At 39.2% G+C, this 19,757-nt stretch overlaps 1 protein-coding gene across 2 annotated transcripts; it reads left to right on the plus strand.

Annotated features, from left to right (window-relative positions):
* The first annotated feature begins 4,600 nt into the window (after positions 1–4,600).
* Positions 4,601–14,996, plus strand: LOC115775055 (probable serine/threonine-protein kinase ireA). Of its 2 annotated transcripts, XM_030722498.1 has the most exons (8): positions 4,601–4,746; positions 4,946–5,026; positions 6,883–8,812; positions 8,908–9,071; positions 9,681–9,904; positions 11,826–11,955; positions 12,031–12,131; positions 13,474–14,996. In XM_030722498.1, exons 3-8 carry the CDS (start codon positions 6,901–6,903, stop codon positions 13,694–13,696), a joined length of 2,754 nt encoding a protein of 917 aa, XP_030578358.1. In that variant the 5' UTR covers positions 4,601–4,746; positions 4,946–5,026; positions 6,883–6,900; the 3' UTR covers positions 13,697–14,996. The 2 variants fall into 2 exon arrangements, with proteins under 2 accessions (XP_030578358.1, XP_030578359.1); XM_030722499.1 differs by lacking the exon at positions 4,946–5,026.
* The last annotated feature ends 4,761 nt before the right edge of the window (positions 14,997–19,757 follow it).

The raw sequence follows: 19,757 nt of genomic DNA on the forward strand, positions 1-19,757 counted from the left end.
TACAACGTGCAAGACCCACTGTCCTGGCCTCTTAATATTATATTAATTTATGACCAGTCACATTGGGCACCGGTCAGAAGTTTGGACACACTCAGCCAAGCAGCCAGGTCGCAGCTGTAAATAAGAAATTGTTCTTAATCTGTTTGCCTGGTTAAATAAAGTTAAAATAAAATAACCAAACAATCAACTGTATTTGGTAATGTGTTTTTTTTTTTGGCCTTGTATCCATTTTTATTTCACCCATATTGTCACCATTGTTTTAGTTAAATTTTTTTAGTATAAATAACACACACACACACACACACACACACACACACACACACACACACACACACACACACACACACACACACACACACACACACACTTGGTGCCTTACCATTTTTAGGTATATAAAGCTTTGTGCAGCATTCACATGCTTTGTCGATTTGGCGGTTACGAACTAACCAAAACACAACAAAAGAAAACAAACCTTTACGGTGCTGTACCTTATTTTGGTACAGCACCGTACCAAATAAGGTTGAGCCACAATTATAATTTGTGGCTCAACTGGTAGCATGATCATTGGATTTCTTTTCTTTATAGCCCTGAAAAAAATCAGAAATAAAAAATAGATATAAGCACAAGAAAAAGAGCAAACTTTGTGTTTTTGTGTGTGTGTGTGTGTGTATACACTCACAAGGCAGTCAGCCCAAGCGCCGTCACTCCCAATGCGGCTCCCGTGTACTTGACCATTTCCCGGCACGCCCCCTGAATAAAATATCGTTTTTCTTCCCGATGTTCTTCCTGAAATTCTACCAGAACACACAAACATAGAAGAAATAACACAACTTTAAAGCCAAAGTGGAGCCATACTGTAAGTGCCCAGCATGCACACCAGACATGCTAGCTGTATCTGCAGATGGTAACAGAAAACAGTACCGCTTCAGGAAGTCCAAAGGGTCAGTAAAGTCTTATGTTAGTCATTGATTTATGAATTATTTAACTTTTCATATACATAAAACTTTAGTCATATTGTGTCATCTGTGCCAAGTTTAATAGCTGAACCTTTATGGATGTATTTCTGTTGCTAAGAACTATTCAAATTTAACAGGACAGATGAACCATCATTTTTTGATGGTTTATTCCTCACACAAGATGCCAAAGTGTCTGCCTTTGTAGACCAAATCAGAAGGCAGATCATAAGTGTATGTATTGCACCCTTTCACTCGTCATTAGGTTTCCTTTGTAAGCCACATGTGACAGATTGTATCTATTTATAGAGAACAGGTCACGATGTTTGTGGTCCAGCAACATTTACAGCAGGCAGAGAAACTTCACAGAAGTCCAGAGCCAAGGTGGATGAGGAGGGCCTTGAAATAGCGGTGTGCAGACATGGAATCTTGCTGCAAGGCTTGAATCACTACTGTAGGGAAATATATGCATACCCAATGTTCCTGCAGAAGGAGGTGGCACAAGCTTCAAATACAACATTCTTTTGCATGGACATAGTGTGCAGGTAGTAAAAATCAATGCAAGATAACAATTTTCCCCTGATGTTTCTGTCTGTATAATCTCTATTTATGAGCTATGTTGGGAAGTACCAGTATGGGTAAAGAGTACATGTCACATGTTACAGATACAGTGTTACAGTGTTACAGTGAAGGATTTTGTCCTGCGTACCTGCAACGTTTGTGTGCAGACAGAAAAGATTAATCCTGGGATGGTCACTCGTCCAATATTTAACTGCTCAATTAGTCTATAAGTTAGCTAAACTAGTCAACATGTTTTGTTATCTCGTTTCAGCACAATGCCACCACCACCAACTAAAGGGCTGAAACAGCAGCAGGACTTACTTTGTTTTTTTAAAAAGAGTAACGTCAGTGTGAGTAACAGTCACACAACACAAGGGCAACACCTGATCATAATTTATCAACATGTATGACAGTATATTAGATATGTGTAATGATATCTTATCAGGAGAATGATAGTACACAGAGTAATGACTCAGTTGAAGCAATGAAAGGTGGAGAGGCTGAAGAAGCTCGGTCTTAAATTAGTTTAGTGAAATATGTATTAGCCTCTTATTACTTTTAAATATAAAGCTAAACAATTTGATCATGAGAAGAACTGGTTCATTGAAGAGAGAGGAGAGCCAGGTGGAGCTTCAGGGTGTGAGGTCAGCTTTAAAACCATATTAATTATAATAGATCCAGAAAGAACAGGTGAGGACTGATGTCAAGTTCATTTTTTTTTTCCAAGATAAATTTTCAATTATGTTTTCATTATTTCCACAGTACTTATAAGAATATGGGTTAGATTATGTTTAGATTGCCAGGTGCAGTACATCGCCCCACGAGAGTTGGTGAAATGCTTCTCCATAGTGACCAATAAGTGGATTTTTTTTTTTTTTCGTGTAGTATAAAATGAGCCACCTTTTGGTTCAGGAGCTGTACCTCATCTCTGAAACCATTTTGTATGTTTAGGAGCAGCAACGCAGGGGCAGCACAAAGGAGACAGGAAAAAGAGAGGGTGGTATAGGGCTCGAGGTCAGGTTTTAAAATAAATGAAAACTTTTACTGTAAGGTGATGCTATTAACAGAGTTGACAGCGTATGAGATGTAATCACTAGCGGGACAAATTAGAGCCGGGCCGGGGGCGGGGCACATGACCAGGCCCTTTATACCCAAATAACAAAGCTTATACATCATTTTACAACATACACATGCCCAGAACAGTGGGAATGTGTATGTTATGAAGTGCCACTCATGTTAGCTTAGTCCGTAAAAATGTTCCACTTAAGGCCTTTAAGGCCGTTTCACACCGGATGCGCTGCGTAAAAACTACATGAAATTCCGAATCTTTCGGATGCGAACCTGTCGTGTAACCTACATACACACCGGACGCGCTGCGTTTTTGCGAATAAATCGCCCTCATAAAACGCACTGTGAAAGAAAGGAAGTCGACATCAAGCGATGATGTAATGAGGTTGTGATGTTTCTAAACGAGAGAAAGAAGAAACAGAGATTCTGGGTTCATCCAGCTCATAACAAAGCGGCAGCAGGGAGAGTTTCATGGTTTGATCCAGGAGTTGAAGCTGCATCACGGATGCTTTCGCGCATACTTCATATCATCAGTGGGCAGTTGTTGTTGACAGAGTTGGGATCACATGTGAGGAGGCAGACAATAATTTCAGAGAGCCGACTGAAGGCCCTTTCACACCGGACGCGTTGCGTTTTTGCGACTAAATCCTCCCTATATAACGCACGGAGGGAAAAAAATGCAGTCGACATCAAGCGGTGATGTAATGAGGTCCTGATGTTTCTAAACAAGAGAAGGAAGAAACAGAGATTCTGGGTTCATCCAACTCATAAGAAAGCAGCAGCAGGGAGAGTTTCATGGTTTGATACAGGTGTTACGTCGAGCCGCGTTTCCCCATCAGATACGGTTTCCCCAGCGTCTCTGCGCCGCCCACGCGGCAAAAATCGCGCGTGCTTGTTCAGCGCTCGTAACCACACCGCCGTGCTTGAGCCGCAAGAGAACTACGGACACCGTGAAAGCTCAAACAACGTGTTTCGGCGAAGTTGTCCCACTTTTTGCAAATGCGCTCCCATCAGATACAGCCATCAGGAAACGTTCCCCCAGTTTAAAACAGGGGGAACGGTATCTGATGGCTGTCCGTGGGCCATCAGAATGCGTTCCCCCAGTTTTACACAGGGGGAACGGTTTCTGATGGCTGTTATTAGGCTATCAAGATGTGTTTACCCAGTTTTGGGTTATATAGAGCTATCCGCATGGGCTATATGGAGTATCTATCTATCTATCTATCGATAAACATCTAAACATAGAGAGAGAGAGAGCGCACGTATCTGATGGGAGCGCATTTGCAAAAAGTGGGACAACTTCGCCGAAACACGTTGTTTGAGCTTTCACGGTGTCCGTAGTTTTCTTGCGGCGCAAGCACGGTGCGCTGGTTACGAGCGCTGAACAAGCACGCGCGTTTTTTGCCGCGTGGGCGGCGCAGAGACGCTGGTGGGCGGCGCAGAGACGCTGGGGAAACCGTATCTGATGGGGAAACGCGGCTCGACGTAACACCGGAGTTGAAGCTGCATCACGGATGCTTTGACGCATATTTCAGGATGTCAGTGGGACAGTTTGAGGTCTTGTTGGAAGAGTTGGGATCACATGTGAGAAGGCAATAAATCAATAACAATTTGTATTGCGATAGACACGTGATCAATATAGCTTTTTTTTTTATGCTTTCCTCAGAGTATTTACGGATCTGTCGGGTTTCCGATATGTGTCCCTCCTAATAAGAAACTCATTCCTACGCCCTTGGCGCTTGCATACAGGAACATCTGTGAAAAGTATGAGCTGGAAGTCATGAGATCAAAATGGGAGACGGTGCTTTTATTGTGAAGGAAACGTTTTGGTTTTGTTTCTGCTAGTTCCAGAAGTATCCCAGCAGTTATTTAAGCATCGTGTAAGATATCTAGTGTTTTGTATAAAATAGTTTAACATTTCAGCATATATTATTGTTGTTCCAACGTTATTGTTTCAAGCGTTTTATTTTCACAGGCGTACCGGAAAATGTTTCCCTTCTTTTCCCTTTCCGCTTAACTTGACGGCGGAGGCTAAAAAAGATGACCCTGCGGGATAAACAAACAAATGACAGGGAGGCTGCTGCTTCGTGACATTTTTGTAACATTGCGAATTTTACAGTCTTTCAAGAGGAGTGAAAGTGACTGGCAGGGGCTAGTCAGCGAGGTAAGTGAGGAGGGGGAGGACCGTAAACAGCTGCTGCAGATCGGTTTTATAGACGCTTTTCTGCTCCATATCATACGAGCTTCGGTCTCTGGGCTTTAAGACACCTGGACACTGTTTAACAAAAATTATTGTTTTTTTTTTTTTACACTGGTGGGCTCCTCGTTGATGGCGTCTGCTAACTGTTCCGTTATGCTGATAGCATACAACAGTGTTGGTGGGAATGCCCGTGCCAGCGTCCATAGATGGCATAGACATATCGAGGGCTTAAAGCCATAGTGGCGTAAGTGACATTTCACCAACTTTACAAGAGAGCCAAAACAAAAAAAATCACTGTAGTTTGCTCTTACTTTGTATAATGATTTTAGTTTTTTAAACATGTTCCTTTTTATAAATTTATGACACAATGCTTAATGAACAATAATCTTGTCTTTGTCGTAAATGCACTTACGCCCTTTTGGCACCAACTTCTTGTGTGCATTCAGAGTTAAGTCTTTTCATTTTATGTTGAATAACTCTATTTCTATTAGAAATATTTTTACTTCTATTTTACTTATGTAATTTTGACAGTAGATCGAGCAGATCAAGAGCTTTAATTTTATATATATATATATATATATATATATATATATATATATATATATATATATATATATATATAATTATGAAGAATTTTCATGAAGTTTAAGTGTTTTGTGATTATTGTTTTTTTCCTTTAGATCATTGATTAGTTAAAATCCAGGATAGAATTGGGTAAAGTTTATAGGTAAATAGAAAATACTTTATCAAAATAAAAGTTTTTGTTCTGAAACATTAGAACAGTAACAAAACAATTTTCCCCATACATAGTGATATCTGGATTTTTTTTTCTTAAAGTGTACAAAATGATCACTCAAGAACAAATTGAAACTTTTTTCAGGTATAGTGTTCAGAAAGCATAATACAAAAATGTAATAAAAATATCCCTTCATTCACTAATTTTCTGGATGTTTTCATAAATTAACAAGCTGTACAAAATTATCACTCCACAATGTTATAAAACATTTATGCTTCCGGGCCTGCCCCCTACTTCCGGCCTGCGATTTGATGTAAAAAATGTAAGACAATTTGGCCCTTTAAGTTACTTTTTTGACATTTCGCTAAATCCTCTTAAATGGAGGGAAAGCAAATTGTCAAAAAAGTAACTTAAAGGGCCAAATTGTCTTACATTTTTTACATCTAATCGCGGGCCGATACTTTTCCCAGAGTAAAATATGTTAGGTGTCATGTGAAGGTATAACAAAACACTGCAGGGAGGGGAGGAGCAAAGTGTGCCTGCTCTGTGCTGTGACAGGGGCAGCACCTTAACAGTCAGCTCGCATCTTTGATGAAATTGAAGTACTATATACAAGAGAGAAACTGAAGCTAAAGTATCAATCTCATTACACTGGTATTGATCAATATCAACGTTGGTATCGATATTTGGATCGATCTGCCCACCACTAACTTATATGGATATATATTAAATTTGGAGCCAATGCAGTAATATAAGCCTGTACGCTAATGTAATTAGCACCATATGCTGAAAATGTCAAATAGTGTCCACTTTTTTGATATTTTAGAGAACACAAACAAGGAAATAGCTGTCGTTTAACTCAGTAATGACAACAGCAGTTGTTTGCTTAGCTGAACCTGCTTACTTACTCAAACTTATCTGTGGGAGTGTGATAGATAGATGTGTTTTAATGTCAGAGTGGCTGCTGTGAACAAAACAGTGGGCTCTGCTTCCTTAGTTAAGAAAACCACACACATATTGTTGTTTATTCATAATTAAAAGCTTTAAACAAAAATCTTGTGATAAATTTAAACTTTAATTTAAATCATATACTGGGATTAGTTTATTGCGCAAGTACAAGTAGCAGGTTGGTTGAGGTTAAAGGTAAACTAAACTGAATGACATTAAATATTGCTAAGGCTGTCAATGTTTACAAGTAATTATTTTTGCATGCATGAATCTTCCAGTCTGAAAACTTACAAACTATTACTACTATCGCTTTGACTCCAGTTTTAATTACTTTCGTTCAGCTCAACTAAAGATTACACTGGAACCAGATTTTGTGAAACTGTAAAACTGATGTCAGTGCTTTTTCTCTCTCACAGGTAATCTGAAGCAAAGACATGAATATTATCACTCAGGTGCAACTGACAGTCTCCCCACCAACAGAAACACATCCTGTAATCCAGTGCATAATTAACAATGATCTTAAAAAGCTCAAGAAATTACTGAAGGACAATAATGTTAATGGGGTTTACCCCTGTACAGAGTGGAGTGATTATATAACCCCACTGATTGCTGCTGTTGTAACTCACAACAGAGATATATGTACTTACCTACTGCATCAGGGTGCAGACCCAAATATGCTTTCTCAACTTCTCTGGACACCTTTGCATTATGTCTCACTATCCAAAGCACCACTTTTTTGTGTGTCTCTATTGCTTGAGGCAAAAGCTAGTCCAAATGGTTGGAGTCCAACTCCAGTGCAACAACAGAAATTCACACCACTGCAAATTGCTGCCTTTGAAGGCAGGGAGGATGTCATGAAAATGCTCATCTCTGCTGGTGCCCTGGTGGCACTGCTGCCCATGAATGATCCTCAATGTCTTATTCACAATAAAAAAATATCTCAGATGATTAATCACCTTGCATCAAGTGGAGATAAATTATGTGCCCAAGTCAAACATTTTATAGATATGCAAATTGACCTTGTTGAAAAAACACCCGAAGAAGTGTTTAAAATTTTTAGGAGTCACATGCTGTTGGAAGATCCTCAGCACCATCTGACTATGATTGAAATGCTCTTTACTGTTACTGGGAGAGGGAAAGATAAATACTGCCAGGGATGTATTAAATGGCTGAAGGAAACTGAAAATGTGAACACCTACATTGCAGGTGCAGCCAGTCGCTTTCCAAACATCCCTAAGACACATGTAAAGAGTGCAGTTGATAGTTTAAATGCAGTTTTCTGCACAATGGATGACATATCAAATGAGCAAGCACTGGCTGTAGCTCCCCACCTACTGAAACAGCTTAGCTTAAAAGAGAGACCTGACATCTGTGAAGCAGTGCTACAAACACTGTATGTGATAACACAGAAAACAAAAGGCACAAAGGACTGGCACTTCAACTTTTTGGAGAAGTTATGCAAAACCATTGCTCCTTTTGTAAAGGAACAGCACTCCACTAATATCAGAGTCTACACATACGGCATATTTGGAAACCTGGTGTCAGCTGAACAAGCAGCTAACATTTTTACATCAGTAGGCATAACTTCAGTGCCTGAAGACATACTGACATCTGTGGAAATGGAGATGAATGACAAGCTGAAAGAAGTACTGAGACATCTCAAAAATTATTTGCGCAAACCAAACTCAGAATGTGAAGGAAATACAGCCTCACCTGGAGCCGGGAAAAAGAAGAAAAAGAAGAAGAAAAAGAAGGAAAAGCCAGAAAGGCAAGAAGCTGATCCCACAACAGTTCCTGTTGTGGGATCAGCTTCAGATTTAAAGGCTTTTGCCTACAACACCAGTGAAATATCAGGAAAGCGAAACTGGCTTCCAGTCACCAAGAGGTGGAAGGAGAAACTGGAGAAACTCGTTCGCACAGATGAGAGTAAAATATCCAGAATCAGAAGCATTATGTATGTGAATGATGCAGAATTCCGTATAGCAAAGGGAAGTGATGGTACTGAAGTCTTCTTGGGGCTGAGAGATGACGGCACAGAAGTCGCCATTAAGAGAATGTCTAAAAGCAACTATGAAGTGCTGAAGAATGAGGAAGTAATTCTACGACATCCAGAGCTCGATCTTCCTTATATTGTACGATATGTTGATGCTGCAGAGGATGAGAACTTTGGATATCTTTGTCTGCAACTTTGCGAATATACCTTGGAAGAATATATCAGAAATAATGACTGTGACACACTGATGTTAAAGAAACTTGTCAAAGAAGTTCTTGAAAGCCTAAAGGTGCTTCACTGTCAAAATCCTAAAATTCTCCACCGAGATCTCAAACCACAGAACGTTTTGATTGGTAAGACATGGCTGAAATTCAGAAAAAACATATTATTTGATAATTACCCGACATGATTTTCTTTCATGAGTTTTTGTATATCTTGTGTCCTGCAGATGTTACTGGGAGAGCGAGATTAGCTGATTTTGGCATAAGCAGACGTTTACTCAAAGGCCAAACAACTTTACGTACAGGCAGTGCAGGAACCAAATGCTGGATGGCCCGAGAGACTTTGGCAGAAGAATCTGTCATATCATACAAGTCAAACACGGATATACAGGTAAAGTCTGCCACACACAACAGTGTTCAAATTTCAGCCAACCATGTGTAGCCTGTGGGGGTTGTGTTAGCATTCGTAAGCTTATGCTAACTAGCGTGCTAATTTGCTTGTTGATGTAAAACGCTAAATACCGCCCTCGTTTGCTAATTGAGTGATAGTGAACAGTTAGATCAATAGAGCAATAATTCTTTTTGCATATAAACCAGAAGAGTTACACTTATATATCATGTATTCAACATGTCCCAGAAAGCCGTTTCCTTCCACTAATGGGTTCCAGAAATCACGTAAAACGCGTACACAACAAAAACATTATAATCCAGATGTTTTATTAATCCGATTATTTGCTAACAGCATTTCCTACATTGGAATATCTGTCATATTGTCAGCATTTTTAATGTAAGCCATTAACTACGACAACAGGAAGTGACATCATGTTGCTGGGAACGTTCACACTGGTTGCCATTTTGCTTTCTGTAGCCTCCCGAAATCAAGCGTGAACAGGACGTCACGAGATTGCGCGTGCACATTGTGAACGAAACTGGCCCTGCACAAACTTGAGGACATGGTGAAAAATGGCTAAACTGATAAAATGTTGTGTAAATTGTCAAGGTGGCAGGCATGCTGATTTATTATATCCTTTCTGGAGGCCATCATCCATTCAGCGATAGATCCTTTGAATGTGAGTCCAACATTTACTACGGGAAGTACAGTTTGGATCATGTTCAAGATGTGGTGGCAAAGGATCTCATCGAGTGGATGATCAACAGAGAACAAAAGGACAGACCCAGAGTAGAAGAATGCTTAAGCCATCCCTTCTTCTGGACTTTTGAAAAGTAAGGAAGATATGTTGATTGATTAATAATTTTCTTATTACTTGAACAAAATTAGTAAACACTTCAGCAAAAATGAGGCTAGAGATGCTAATGAGAACGTAAATAATTGGGCATTTTCAACCAGTTTTCCAGATATGGGGGGGATGTTTCACTCTGGAGTGCCAGTTTACCTCACTGGTGACCATGTGCCACACAGTTGAAATGCAGCAGCCTAGGTTTGAGTCTGTGGCTGTTTTCTGTGTGTCTTTCCCTGTTCCCTCTCCCCCACTTTCTTGTTTACTCTTCACTGCTGCACTATCTAATAAAGGTGAAAAATGCCCAAAAAATAAAATTAAAAAACAAAAGTTTTCACTCTAATGCTAGTCTTAGTCCATGTCTGGGAAAATTAGCCCACCTCTCCAAGAACTGGCTCAGTTTGGCAGGCATGTTAACAGTTGCAACAAATGCCTTTGCGCTTTCATTACTGTGAATGCTGCAAAGCATTCACAGTATTGTTCTTGTACTCCGAAAACCTTCGGTCACTAAAAACTCGAGCGGCATTTGGGCTACGGACATCGTTCTGGTGTCAAAACGTTCGGCCTGTTCTGGAGATGTGTGCTATTACTTTTCTTTTTTGTAACCTTTATACTTTTTAAGATATTGAACTTTTTATAATCTTCATTTTTGCCATTCAAAATGAATGGGGAAGTTTCAAATCCTTTTCAAATCCTCTCCTGCTTTCAAATCTAATAACTTCAGCATACTTTCAGCTAGAGACACCATTTAAGATTTAAAATAAACCCAAGCCTTCCAGCTATTCAGCTATTACTTTTTGTGTTAATATCTTTTATGGTTTTTGAACAGTTACAGTTTAAGTTTAATAAGGTTTTTTGCTCTTTTCAGCGTTTATAATGGTTGTGTATTGGGCCGTCTACAGTGCGCATTCCAACCGTTAGAGTGGGAGACTTCAAATTCTTCAGCTAAAAAATTTCTCTCTAAACTGCTGCTGTGTCCACACTCTTCGCGCTACAGCCATCATTTTGTGATTAAAACGTAGAGCCGCTTCTCTAATTTTAAACAATGTGTCTCTCAGCCCTGAGAAATGTAAACTTTTTAAACTGTGAGGCTTCAAGCAGAGGGAGCACCCTCCAACTCCTCCATTAGCCTCCATAGTAATTTTTGGGAGGTGATGTTCTCAAAACCAGAAAAGAGCCCTTTTTTAAACTGCTCCCATGACCACATCTTTAAACACAGGAAAATAAAAATTACACCACTGTTTAGAGCAGGTTCTTGTGACGCTCACAGTTTGAAAATTATTTTGATAGGAGCTACGGTTTTTGATTTAGAAGCAGTTGTTCGGGAGGTGCTCCAAGACAAATTCAACAGGGCTTTGCAGCAGTGTCTGCACTTACACAGGTGTTTTGAGTTGGCAGAATTAAGTGTGTAGCAGCATTCTGTCATTTGTCTTCTGCATGCACGTGGTTCAAAGTTGGGCTGCTGGTTTTGCTTTAATAACTCCAGCACCGTTCATGCTACAGAAACCGTTCTGGTATCAAAACGTTCAGCTTCTTCTACAGAATACTGCTATTACATTCAAATGACTGAGAAAACCTTCGAATAATCTTCAAATCCATTCCTACTTTCAAGTCTAATAACTTAAGCATACTTTAAGCTAGAGACACCATTTAAGCTTTAAAACAAAGCCAAGCCTTTCAGCTGTTCAGCTGTTAAGCTGTTTAACAGTTGTTCAGCCTTTTAACAGCTGTTCAGCAGTTTAACAGCTGTTCAGCAGTTTAACATTTCTTGGCGTTTCAGCTGATATCTTTCAGCATGCAGCATTCACAGTGCATTTTCTTCAGGAAATGCTTTTTCTAGTTTTTATTTATATCGTACAAGGTTTTATTTTTATGCTTACAAAGCATAATTTAATCTTTTTTTCCAGGCAGTTTGAATACTTGAGAAAGATTGGTAACAGAGAGGAGGCGGCGAACTGTCGAAGGGCTGATGAGGAGCTTATATATTCACTAGAAACATGTGCTGTGGATGGATCCTTCAAACAATGGAAAAATAAGGTGATTGGAACATTATATCCAAAATGTCTGTATTCTTAAACTCTATTTCATGACCACTCTTTTGTGTTGTTGCAGTTTCCACAAGAGCTGGTTCAGAAGATGGAAAGCAAAAAAAAGGCCTACCCTGAAAACATGCTGGGATTATTGCGCTTTATACGCAATCTCCATGAGCATTAGTAAGTTAAACTAAATATATATATGTACACACAGCCCTGTGGGTGGTCTTCTGTCCTCCTCCCCCATCTTGCACCCTGACCATATATGACCACTGACTGGTGAAGTGAATAACACTGATTATCTCTTCATCATGGCACCTGTTAGTGGGTGGGATATATCAGGGAGCAAGTGAACATTTTGTCCTCAAAGCTAATGTGTTGGAAGCACGAAAAATGGGCAAGCATAAGGATTTGAGTGAGTTTGACAAGGGCCAAATTGTAATGGCTAGACGACTGGGTCAGAGTGTCTCCAAAACTGCAGCTCTTCTGCAACAGATGAGTTGCTGTAGCTCAACTCGCTGAAAAGATTAATCAATCAATCAATTTTATTAACTCTAAAACGACCCCTTCTGGGTATGAGAGTACCGGCAAAAATCACAGTAAACAAAAAGAGTAACACTAATAAACAAACCAAAAAAAAAGTGAATGCTGGTTCTGATAGAAAGGTGTCAGAGTACAGAGTTAATCACAGCTTGTTGTGTGTGGGGCTGCATAGCTGCAGACCAGTCAGGGTTCCCATGCTGACCCCGTCCACCACCAAAAGCACCAACAATGGGCACATGAGCATTAGAACTGGACCATGGAGGAATGGAAGCAGACGACCTGGTCTGATTTTCTTTAACATCACGTGGATGATACGTGTGCGTCACCTACCTGGAGAACACCTGGCAACAGGATGCACTATGGGAAGAAGGCAATCCATTGGTGGCAGTGTGAGGCTTTGGGAAATGTTCTGCTGGGAAACCTTGGGTCCTGCTATCCATGTGGATGTTACTTTTGACACATAGCACCTACCTAAGAATTGTTGCAGACCATGTACACTTTTTCATGGAAACAGTATTCCCTGATGGCTGTGGCCTCTTTCAGCAGGGTAATGCACCCTGCCACAAAGCAAAAATGGTTCAGGAATGGTTTCAGGAACACAACAACAAGTTTGAGGTGTTGACTTGGCCTCCAAATTCCTCATCCCTCTCAGTCCAATCGATCATTGGTGGGATGTGCTGCACACACAAGTCCGATCAATGGAGGTCCCACCTCGCAACTTACAGGACTTAAAGGACCTGTTGGTAACATCTTGGTGCAGATACCACAGCACATCTTTAGGGGTCTAGTGGAGTCCGTGCCTGGACAGTTCAGGGCTTTTTTGGCAAAGGGGTGAATACAATATTACGTGGGTGGTCATAATGTTGTGCCTGATTGGTATCTATACTTTATGCACAAAGCACTATTATTTGTGATAGTATTAAAAATTTGGAGGCTTACTTCTCTTGTTAATACTGATATAAACTTTCATTTTTCACAGCCCCAAGGATGCAGCCCAGATTGATGTACTGGCATTATTTCCTCATCTCTTTGGGTGTATTTACAAATTTGCCAAGACACAAGGCTGGAATTCAGAGACACCCCTGAAGGAAATGTTTCGAAGAGAACACTTTAGCATTGCTGTTGCGATGCTGTCTACAAGTACTGAGGAGCCTCTGGGTGTCCCAGTTCAAGAGTCTCAACACAGTGACTTGGAACAATAAGACAATTTCATAAAGGACTATAGAGTAGGGTCTGACCAAATTTTTAAGACTGATACCAATACTGATATTTGGTGATTTAAAAAATCCAGTATCTTGGTCATCATGTTTCAGGCATGAGGTTTAGCTCTGTTATTTCCCTCTTGCTCACTGGTTAACAATTTGTCAATCACAAGCCAATTAATATGCGGCTTCACAGTCAGACCCACCCCAATACACACACACACACATGCGCACATATATGTGTGTGTGTGTGTGTGTGTGTGTGTGTGTGTGTGTGTGTGTGTGTGTGTGTCAGCCGATATATCAGCCCATCCCAATACTGATATTTAGTGATTTTAAAAATCAGTATATTGCCCAATATATTTTTCCTTTCAGGCACACAAAACATAAACAGGTTTTCCTGTTGGAAAAATGAAGCCAATGCAGAAATGCTTAAAAAACTGCATTCTATCTTAAGGCCACCAGATGGCAATAGCTGTGTTTGTTGGTAAAATGAGCAAGCGGCTTCACAGTCAGACCCACTCAGATACCAATATATTGCCAAATGGCTAATGTGAACCGATATATCAGCCCCACTGATATATTAGTCAGGCTCTACTGTAGAGTCTAACAAGCATTCAGAGGAAAAACATAACAGTTACTAGTAGTACAAACATAGATGTCATTGAAAGCATTATGGGATGCTGTGTTCTGTTTAAGCATGTAGATGACCACACAACAGAAACCAAACCAGAGAAATCAGTGTGTTCTTTGACATAAGGCTTTTAATGTGGAAGAAATTTTTTTTTTTTTTTTTTTTTTATGATTGTATAGATAGATTTACTCTGCTTTTAAATTTGCTATTATTTAGATGGCTTTAGTTGTTAGTTAATTTGCAAATTATTACACACAATGCACACAACAGGAAAAATTACCTGATTAAGTTGAACTACAAAACTTAGTAGCTTGGTTTCTCATATTGATGCATCATTATTATCTAAAAATGCTAGCATTGATGTTACTTAAGATTTTAATTTTCTCCTTCTGCCTTTTAACCACAGTACATTTTTATTTTTTATTGTTTTCTTTTTTTATTGGTATTCCAGAAAGGAAAAAGATAAAATTAACCTCAATTTTAAATCTTCTGTTAAATTCTTTCTCAAATAGCAAAACTGGGAAAAGCAGGATTTTTATTTATTTTGCATGTATGTATGTATTTTGGTTTTTGAAAATTCATACAGAAACTGCCAAATAAACACATGCATGTATTAGTATCATTTATACCACATGTCTGCAACATGTATTTTTGAACTCAAGTGAATGTTTTTCAAATGTGCCATACATAATAAAGAAAACATGTTTTATTAACAATTCTCTCCCCATTTTTATTTTGAAAAAACATGCTGTAAATTTAGTTAAAAGATTTGTTCTTCATGTTTTTGGCCCTTTTTTTGCTCAATTTCATAGTTTGTTTTTAAAACGTAGTAGCTTCCAGATCTGAAAAGTGGAGCGTGTCTTGAACCTTCAGAAGTGGGTAACTCCCCTGCTTTCAAGAAGGTTTGCAGCTGTATTGAAGTCTGTGGGGAAAATGAGCCGTCAGTTCCCTTTTTCATGAGCTCAGTAAACACTTTAATGTTGGGCTTGTGGCCTGTAGTCAGTAGTTTTCTTAAATACTACATGACATTAAGGCTAATCTTGTGACTATATAGCGTTCATTAGCATTCATTCATCCATTATAGGATGAAGCAGGATGTGTATTACTATGTAATTAAGTCAGCATCCTGCAAGTGGTCTGTGGCCCTTTATTTCTCACATGTATCCCTCACTTGTTTGACATGTACAGTGAAAATGCCCAGCTTGAGACTTCACAACAGGACTTCATTAGACTACATTCTCTTGGCCATATGTTTTTGGCTTTATAAGATGCCATGAGACCCTTTACTGTTGTTACTGAGAGGGCGAGATTAGCTGATTTTGGCAGTGCAGGAACCAAATACTGAATGGCCCGAGAGACTTTGGCAGAAGAATCTGTCACATCAAACATTGATATACAGGTGAAGTCTACCACACACAAACTTGATTCACTGAAAGATGATTTGGTAAAAATACCTAAACTGATAATGTGTTATTGTTAAGGTGGCAGGCATTCTGATTTATTATTTCCTCTCTGGAGGCCATCATCCATTTGGCAGCGAGTCCTCTGAATGTGTGTGCAATATTCACAGTGGGAAGTACAATTGGGATCATGGAATAGAATAAAATAGCCTTTTATTGTCATTGTAGATGGCACAACGAAATTGTGCATGCTCCACTACAAAGTCTGTTTCTTTGCGCTAAAATATAGGGAAATTAAAATAAATAAATTGGAAAAATACTGACTGTACAAATAGAAACTGTTGTTCATGGGATCAAAGAATGCTTAAGCCATCCATTCTTCTGGACTTCTGAAAAGTAAGTAAGACACGCTGGTAGATGATTGATAAATTGTTTTTGATCCACCTGCACAAAATAAAGTGCAAGGATATTGTCATCATACTAACTGTCGATCCAGGTGTTTGTCCATGAGGTTTTGCCTTTTTGATCTATAGACACCAAAACTACAAGGAGTTGAGTCATGAGATTGGGCATATGTATTCTTTACTCTTCACATTTAAACAACATGGTTGCATTATGTTTTTTACATAGTTTCCTTACGATTATAGTGATGCTATACATAATCCTTTGATATCAGCAGACTAAGTATTTGTAGAAATGTCAGAGATAATCACAGAATATCTTGTTTTACTACTGGAACAGAATTTGTGATTCCTGGTTTCACTTCAGCTCTCTATAAAACATGCTCATGCTAGCCTAAATGCTGATAAGGTTGATCAGGTTAAGCATGCATTTTAACATTTGCTGCTAATACTAAATCTTTTTCTTATACATTTGCTCTTATGTTTTTAGTACTCATAATGCTCCACTTACAAGCATAATTTAATCTTTATTCCCACAAAAGTTTGATATCTGAGAAAGATCAGGATGCGGACAACTGTCGAAAGACTGACCAGGAACTGATTGGTATGTGTGGTGGATGGATCCTTTCAACAGTGGAAGTTAACTGCAATGTGATGGCTCAGACTTATATTTCACTTCATGACTAATGTGTTGTTGTACTTTCCACAAGACACTGTAGACAGTTCAGCTTCATTGACCTTGATTTTCTGCAAATGAACCTTTTCTGAATAACGCCACAAAAGTATTAGTCTTGTTATGCCCACCAATAACACTCTAAGGTTGAAATTTTAAATTTCAAAGTATTTTCACAAGTGCCACATAAAGGGTTAAAGGAAATGTTTTAAAGAGAAGACATTAGTAACACTACAACCACCTATAAGTACTGAGGAGACTCTGGGTGTCTCAACCCAGTGAATTGAAACAAAGTTGAATTTCAGATGAAGGACTCTTAAATGATAGTCGAGCCTGAGAGAAGCAGATGAGAAGTACTGTTTTATGAGTCTTCTTACTTTAGTATTTTTGTTTGTCAGATTGCATACTTTCTATATGCTGTTGTGCTACTTTACCTCAGGGGCAGAGCTTCTGGGGGGTGCTGGGAGGTCGGCACGCCCCCGGCCTGGGCCTAGAGGGAGCCCGGATGGGAGAGAGGAGATGATGAGATTTCAGGTAGCCAAGCCTCTATCACGTCTGAAGAGAACTGGAAAAGGGGGGACCCTCTCCTTAGTGTATCCAGATGAGCATGGTGTAAGCCCAAAGGCACAGGCTAATTTACATCATCCACGTGTCATTGTTTTACATGGGGTTTCATGGTTGCTAAAAACTTTACACGATCGACTGACTTTAGTGATATAGTAGGTGTAAAATATTGAATATAATATTGCGCTGCATGACTGGCTTTATTTTCACTCTTACATTTAACTTTATGACACGCAAATTTTCAAGTGGATCGCCGATATTTTTTCCAAGTGTATTTTGGGTAAAACTCGTCACCAACTGTCCACCAACGTCATCATCAGTCACTTGGCAACAGATTGTAAACTAAGTGGAACATTTTTATGGACTAAGCTAACATGAGTGGCACTTAGGGTTGCCACCCGTTCCGTAAAATATGGAATCATCCCTTATTTGGCAGTTGCTAGTAACTGCCAAATAAGGGCATGTGTATGTTGTAAAATGATGTTATGATGAGCTTTATTATTTGGGTATAAAGGGACCGGCTCTGATTTGTTCCACTAGTGCTTTAACTACATTTGTTTGATGTTTGTAGCTGCTATTTAACACATAATTGAATTAAGACATGCAAAGTCAAATGATAGGAAGAAACAATGTAGTGTACTTTTAGAGTTGAACTGTTCAACTGGGTAACATAGGTAGCAAAAATATGTCTTTAAATAGCCTGATTAATATGTATGAACCTGTAAAATACTTAAACTGACAGTATTTAAGAATGATGTCTGCTTTTGGTTCTGTGTCTAGGTTTTTTTTGCTAAAATAATTTTAACAGTAAAAGCTCTTGATTTTCATTTCTTATTCATCAACAAAGTTTTTGCATTTACATGGAGAAAATGACCCTATATGGCAGGGGTATTCAACTCCAGGCCTCGAGGGCCGGTGTCCTGCAGGTTTTAGATGTGTCCCTGATCCAACACACCTGAATCAAATGGCTGAATTACCTCCTCAGTATGCAGTCAAGTTCTCCGGAGTCCTGCTAATGACTTCTATATTTGACTCAGGTGTGTTGAAGCAGAGACACCTTGCCTGATCAGTGCTGGGGTCATTTATTTGATGGCTCCATAGTGCCTCCTTCTGGCTGTGATTGTGTACCACATCTCTCTGCTTATTTCTTGCTGGGGCTGCCTTGAAAGCCTAAACATTAAATTATAACAGCTGAGATCATAAAGTGTAGTTGTGAGGTGGAAAATGTCACCATAGGTCCTTTATATTACAAGCAGTAGCATTTTTTAAAGTACTGGTTTGTTATTTTAGTAGGTAAAACAGGATTGGATCAAACTAACATCTCTTATACAACCTCAGTAGAGATAGTGATGGTAGATGAGTTTAAATACCCGAGGTCAGCCATCTGAAATGAGTGTCAGGGGTGATTTGTGACAGAAGGATAGCAGCAAGAGTGAAAGGGAAGGTTTACAGGATGTAGTGAGACCTGCTGTGATGTATTGTTTGGAGATGGGAGCACTCTCAAAAAGGCAGGCCAAGCTGGAGGTGCCAGAGATGAAGATGTTAAGATTTTCATTTGAAGTGGAGAGTATGGACATGATTAGAAAAAAGTACATCAGAGGGACAGCTCAGGTTGAGATGGTTTGGACATGTGCGGACGAGGGATAGTGGATATGCTGGATAAAGGATGTTAAAGATGGAGCTGTCATGAAGGAGGAAAAGAGGATGCTGAGGACAGAGTGAGATGGAGGCAGAGAATCCGCTGTGGAGGGAGCAGCTGAAAGAAGAAGACACGAGAAATGTTTAAAAAAAACAAAAAAAAAACAGCACGGTGGTCGTCTCTGATAATACCACAGTATGCAATCTGTAAAGTACTAACCTGAAGACAAAGTAATTGGTAATAGCTGCACTATGACAGCGTATTTGTGGTGTCGTTATGCCAGGATTTTCCTGTAATAATGTGTCACTGAGCTGGTCGCCTCAGGAAAGCTCAAAATTGTTTGTTTTTTTTACCCTTGTTGAGACCCTAATTTTTACCCATTACCCACCATAATACAGTTAATAATTTTTTGTGTAGCGTTCTACAATAATGGTAACACAGCAAATTACATTTTACACAAACCTCTAAATTAATCATGTACTAATTCCACTTAAAATGATCCTAGGTTCCTTATGCCAAGTGTACCATATTGCCTACTTTTTTTAATAATGTGAGGAATATTTGTTTTTTTTTTTCATTAAAAAAATGAATAAATTAAAAATAAAACTTTTGCATGTACATGGAGAAAACAACCCTAGTGGTTGTCCACAAAGCTGGAGTAGACACACTTCATCTCCCAGCAATACATTCCTGTGCTTTTTGGATACAGGATGTAGTCATGTAAATGGGAGGAGCCAAAAGAGACAAACC

This window comes from Archocentrus centrarchus, assembly GCF_007364275.1.
Source record: "Archocentrus centrarchus isolate MPI-CPG fArcCen1 chromosome 18 unlocalized genomic scaffold, fArcCen1 scaffold_23_ctg1, whole genome shotgun sequence".
Lineage (NCBI taxonomy): Eukaryota > Metazoa > Chordata > Actinopteri > Cichliformes > Cichlidae > Archocentrus > Archocentrus centrarchus.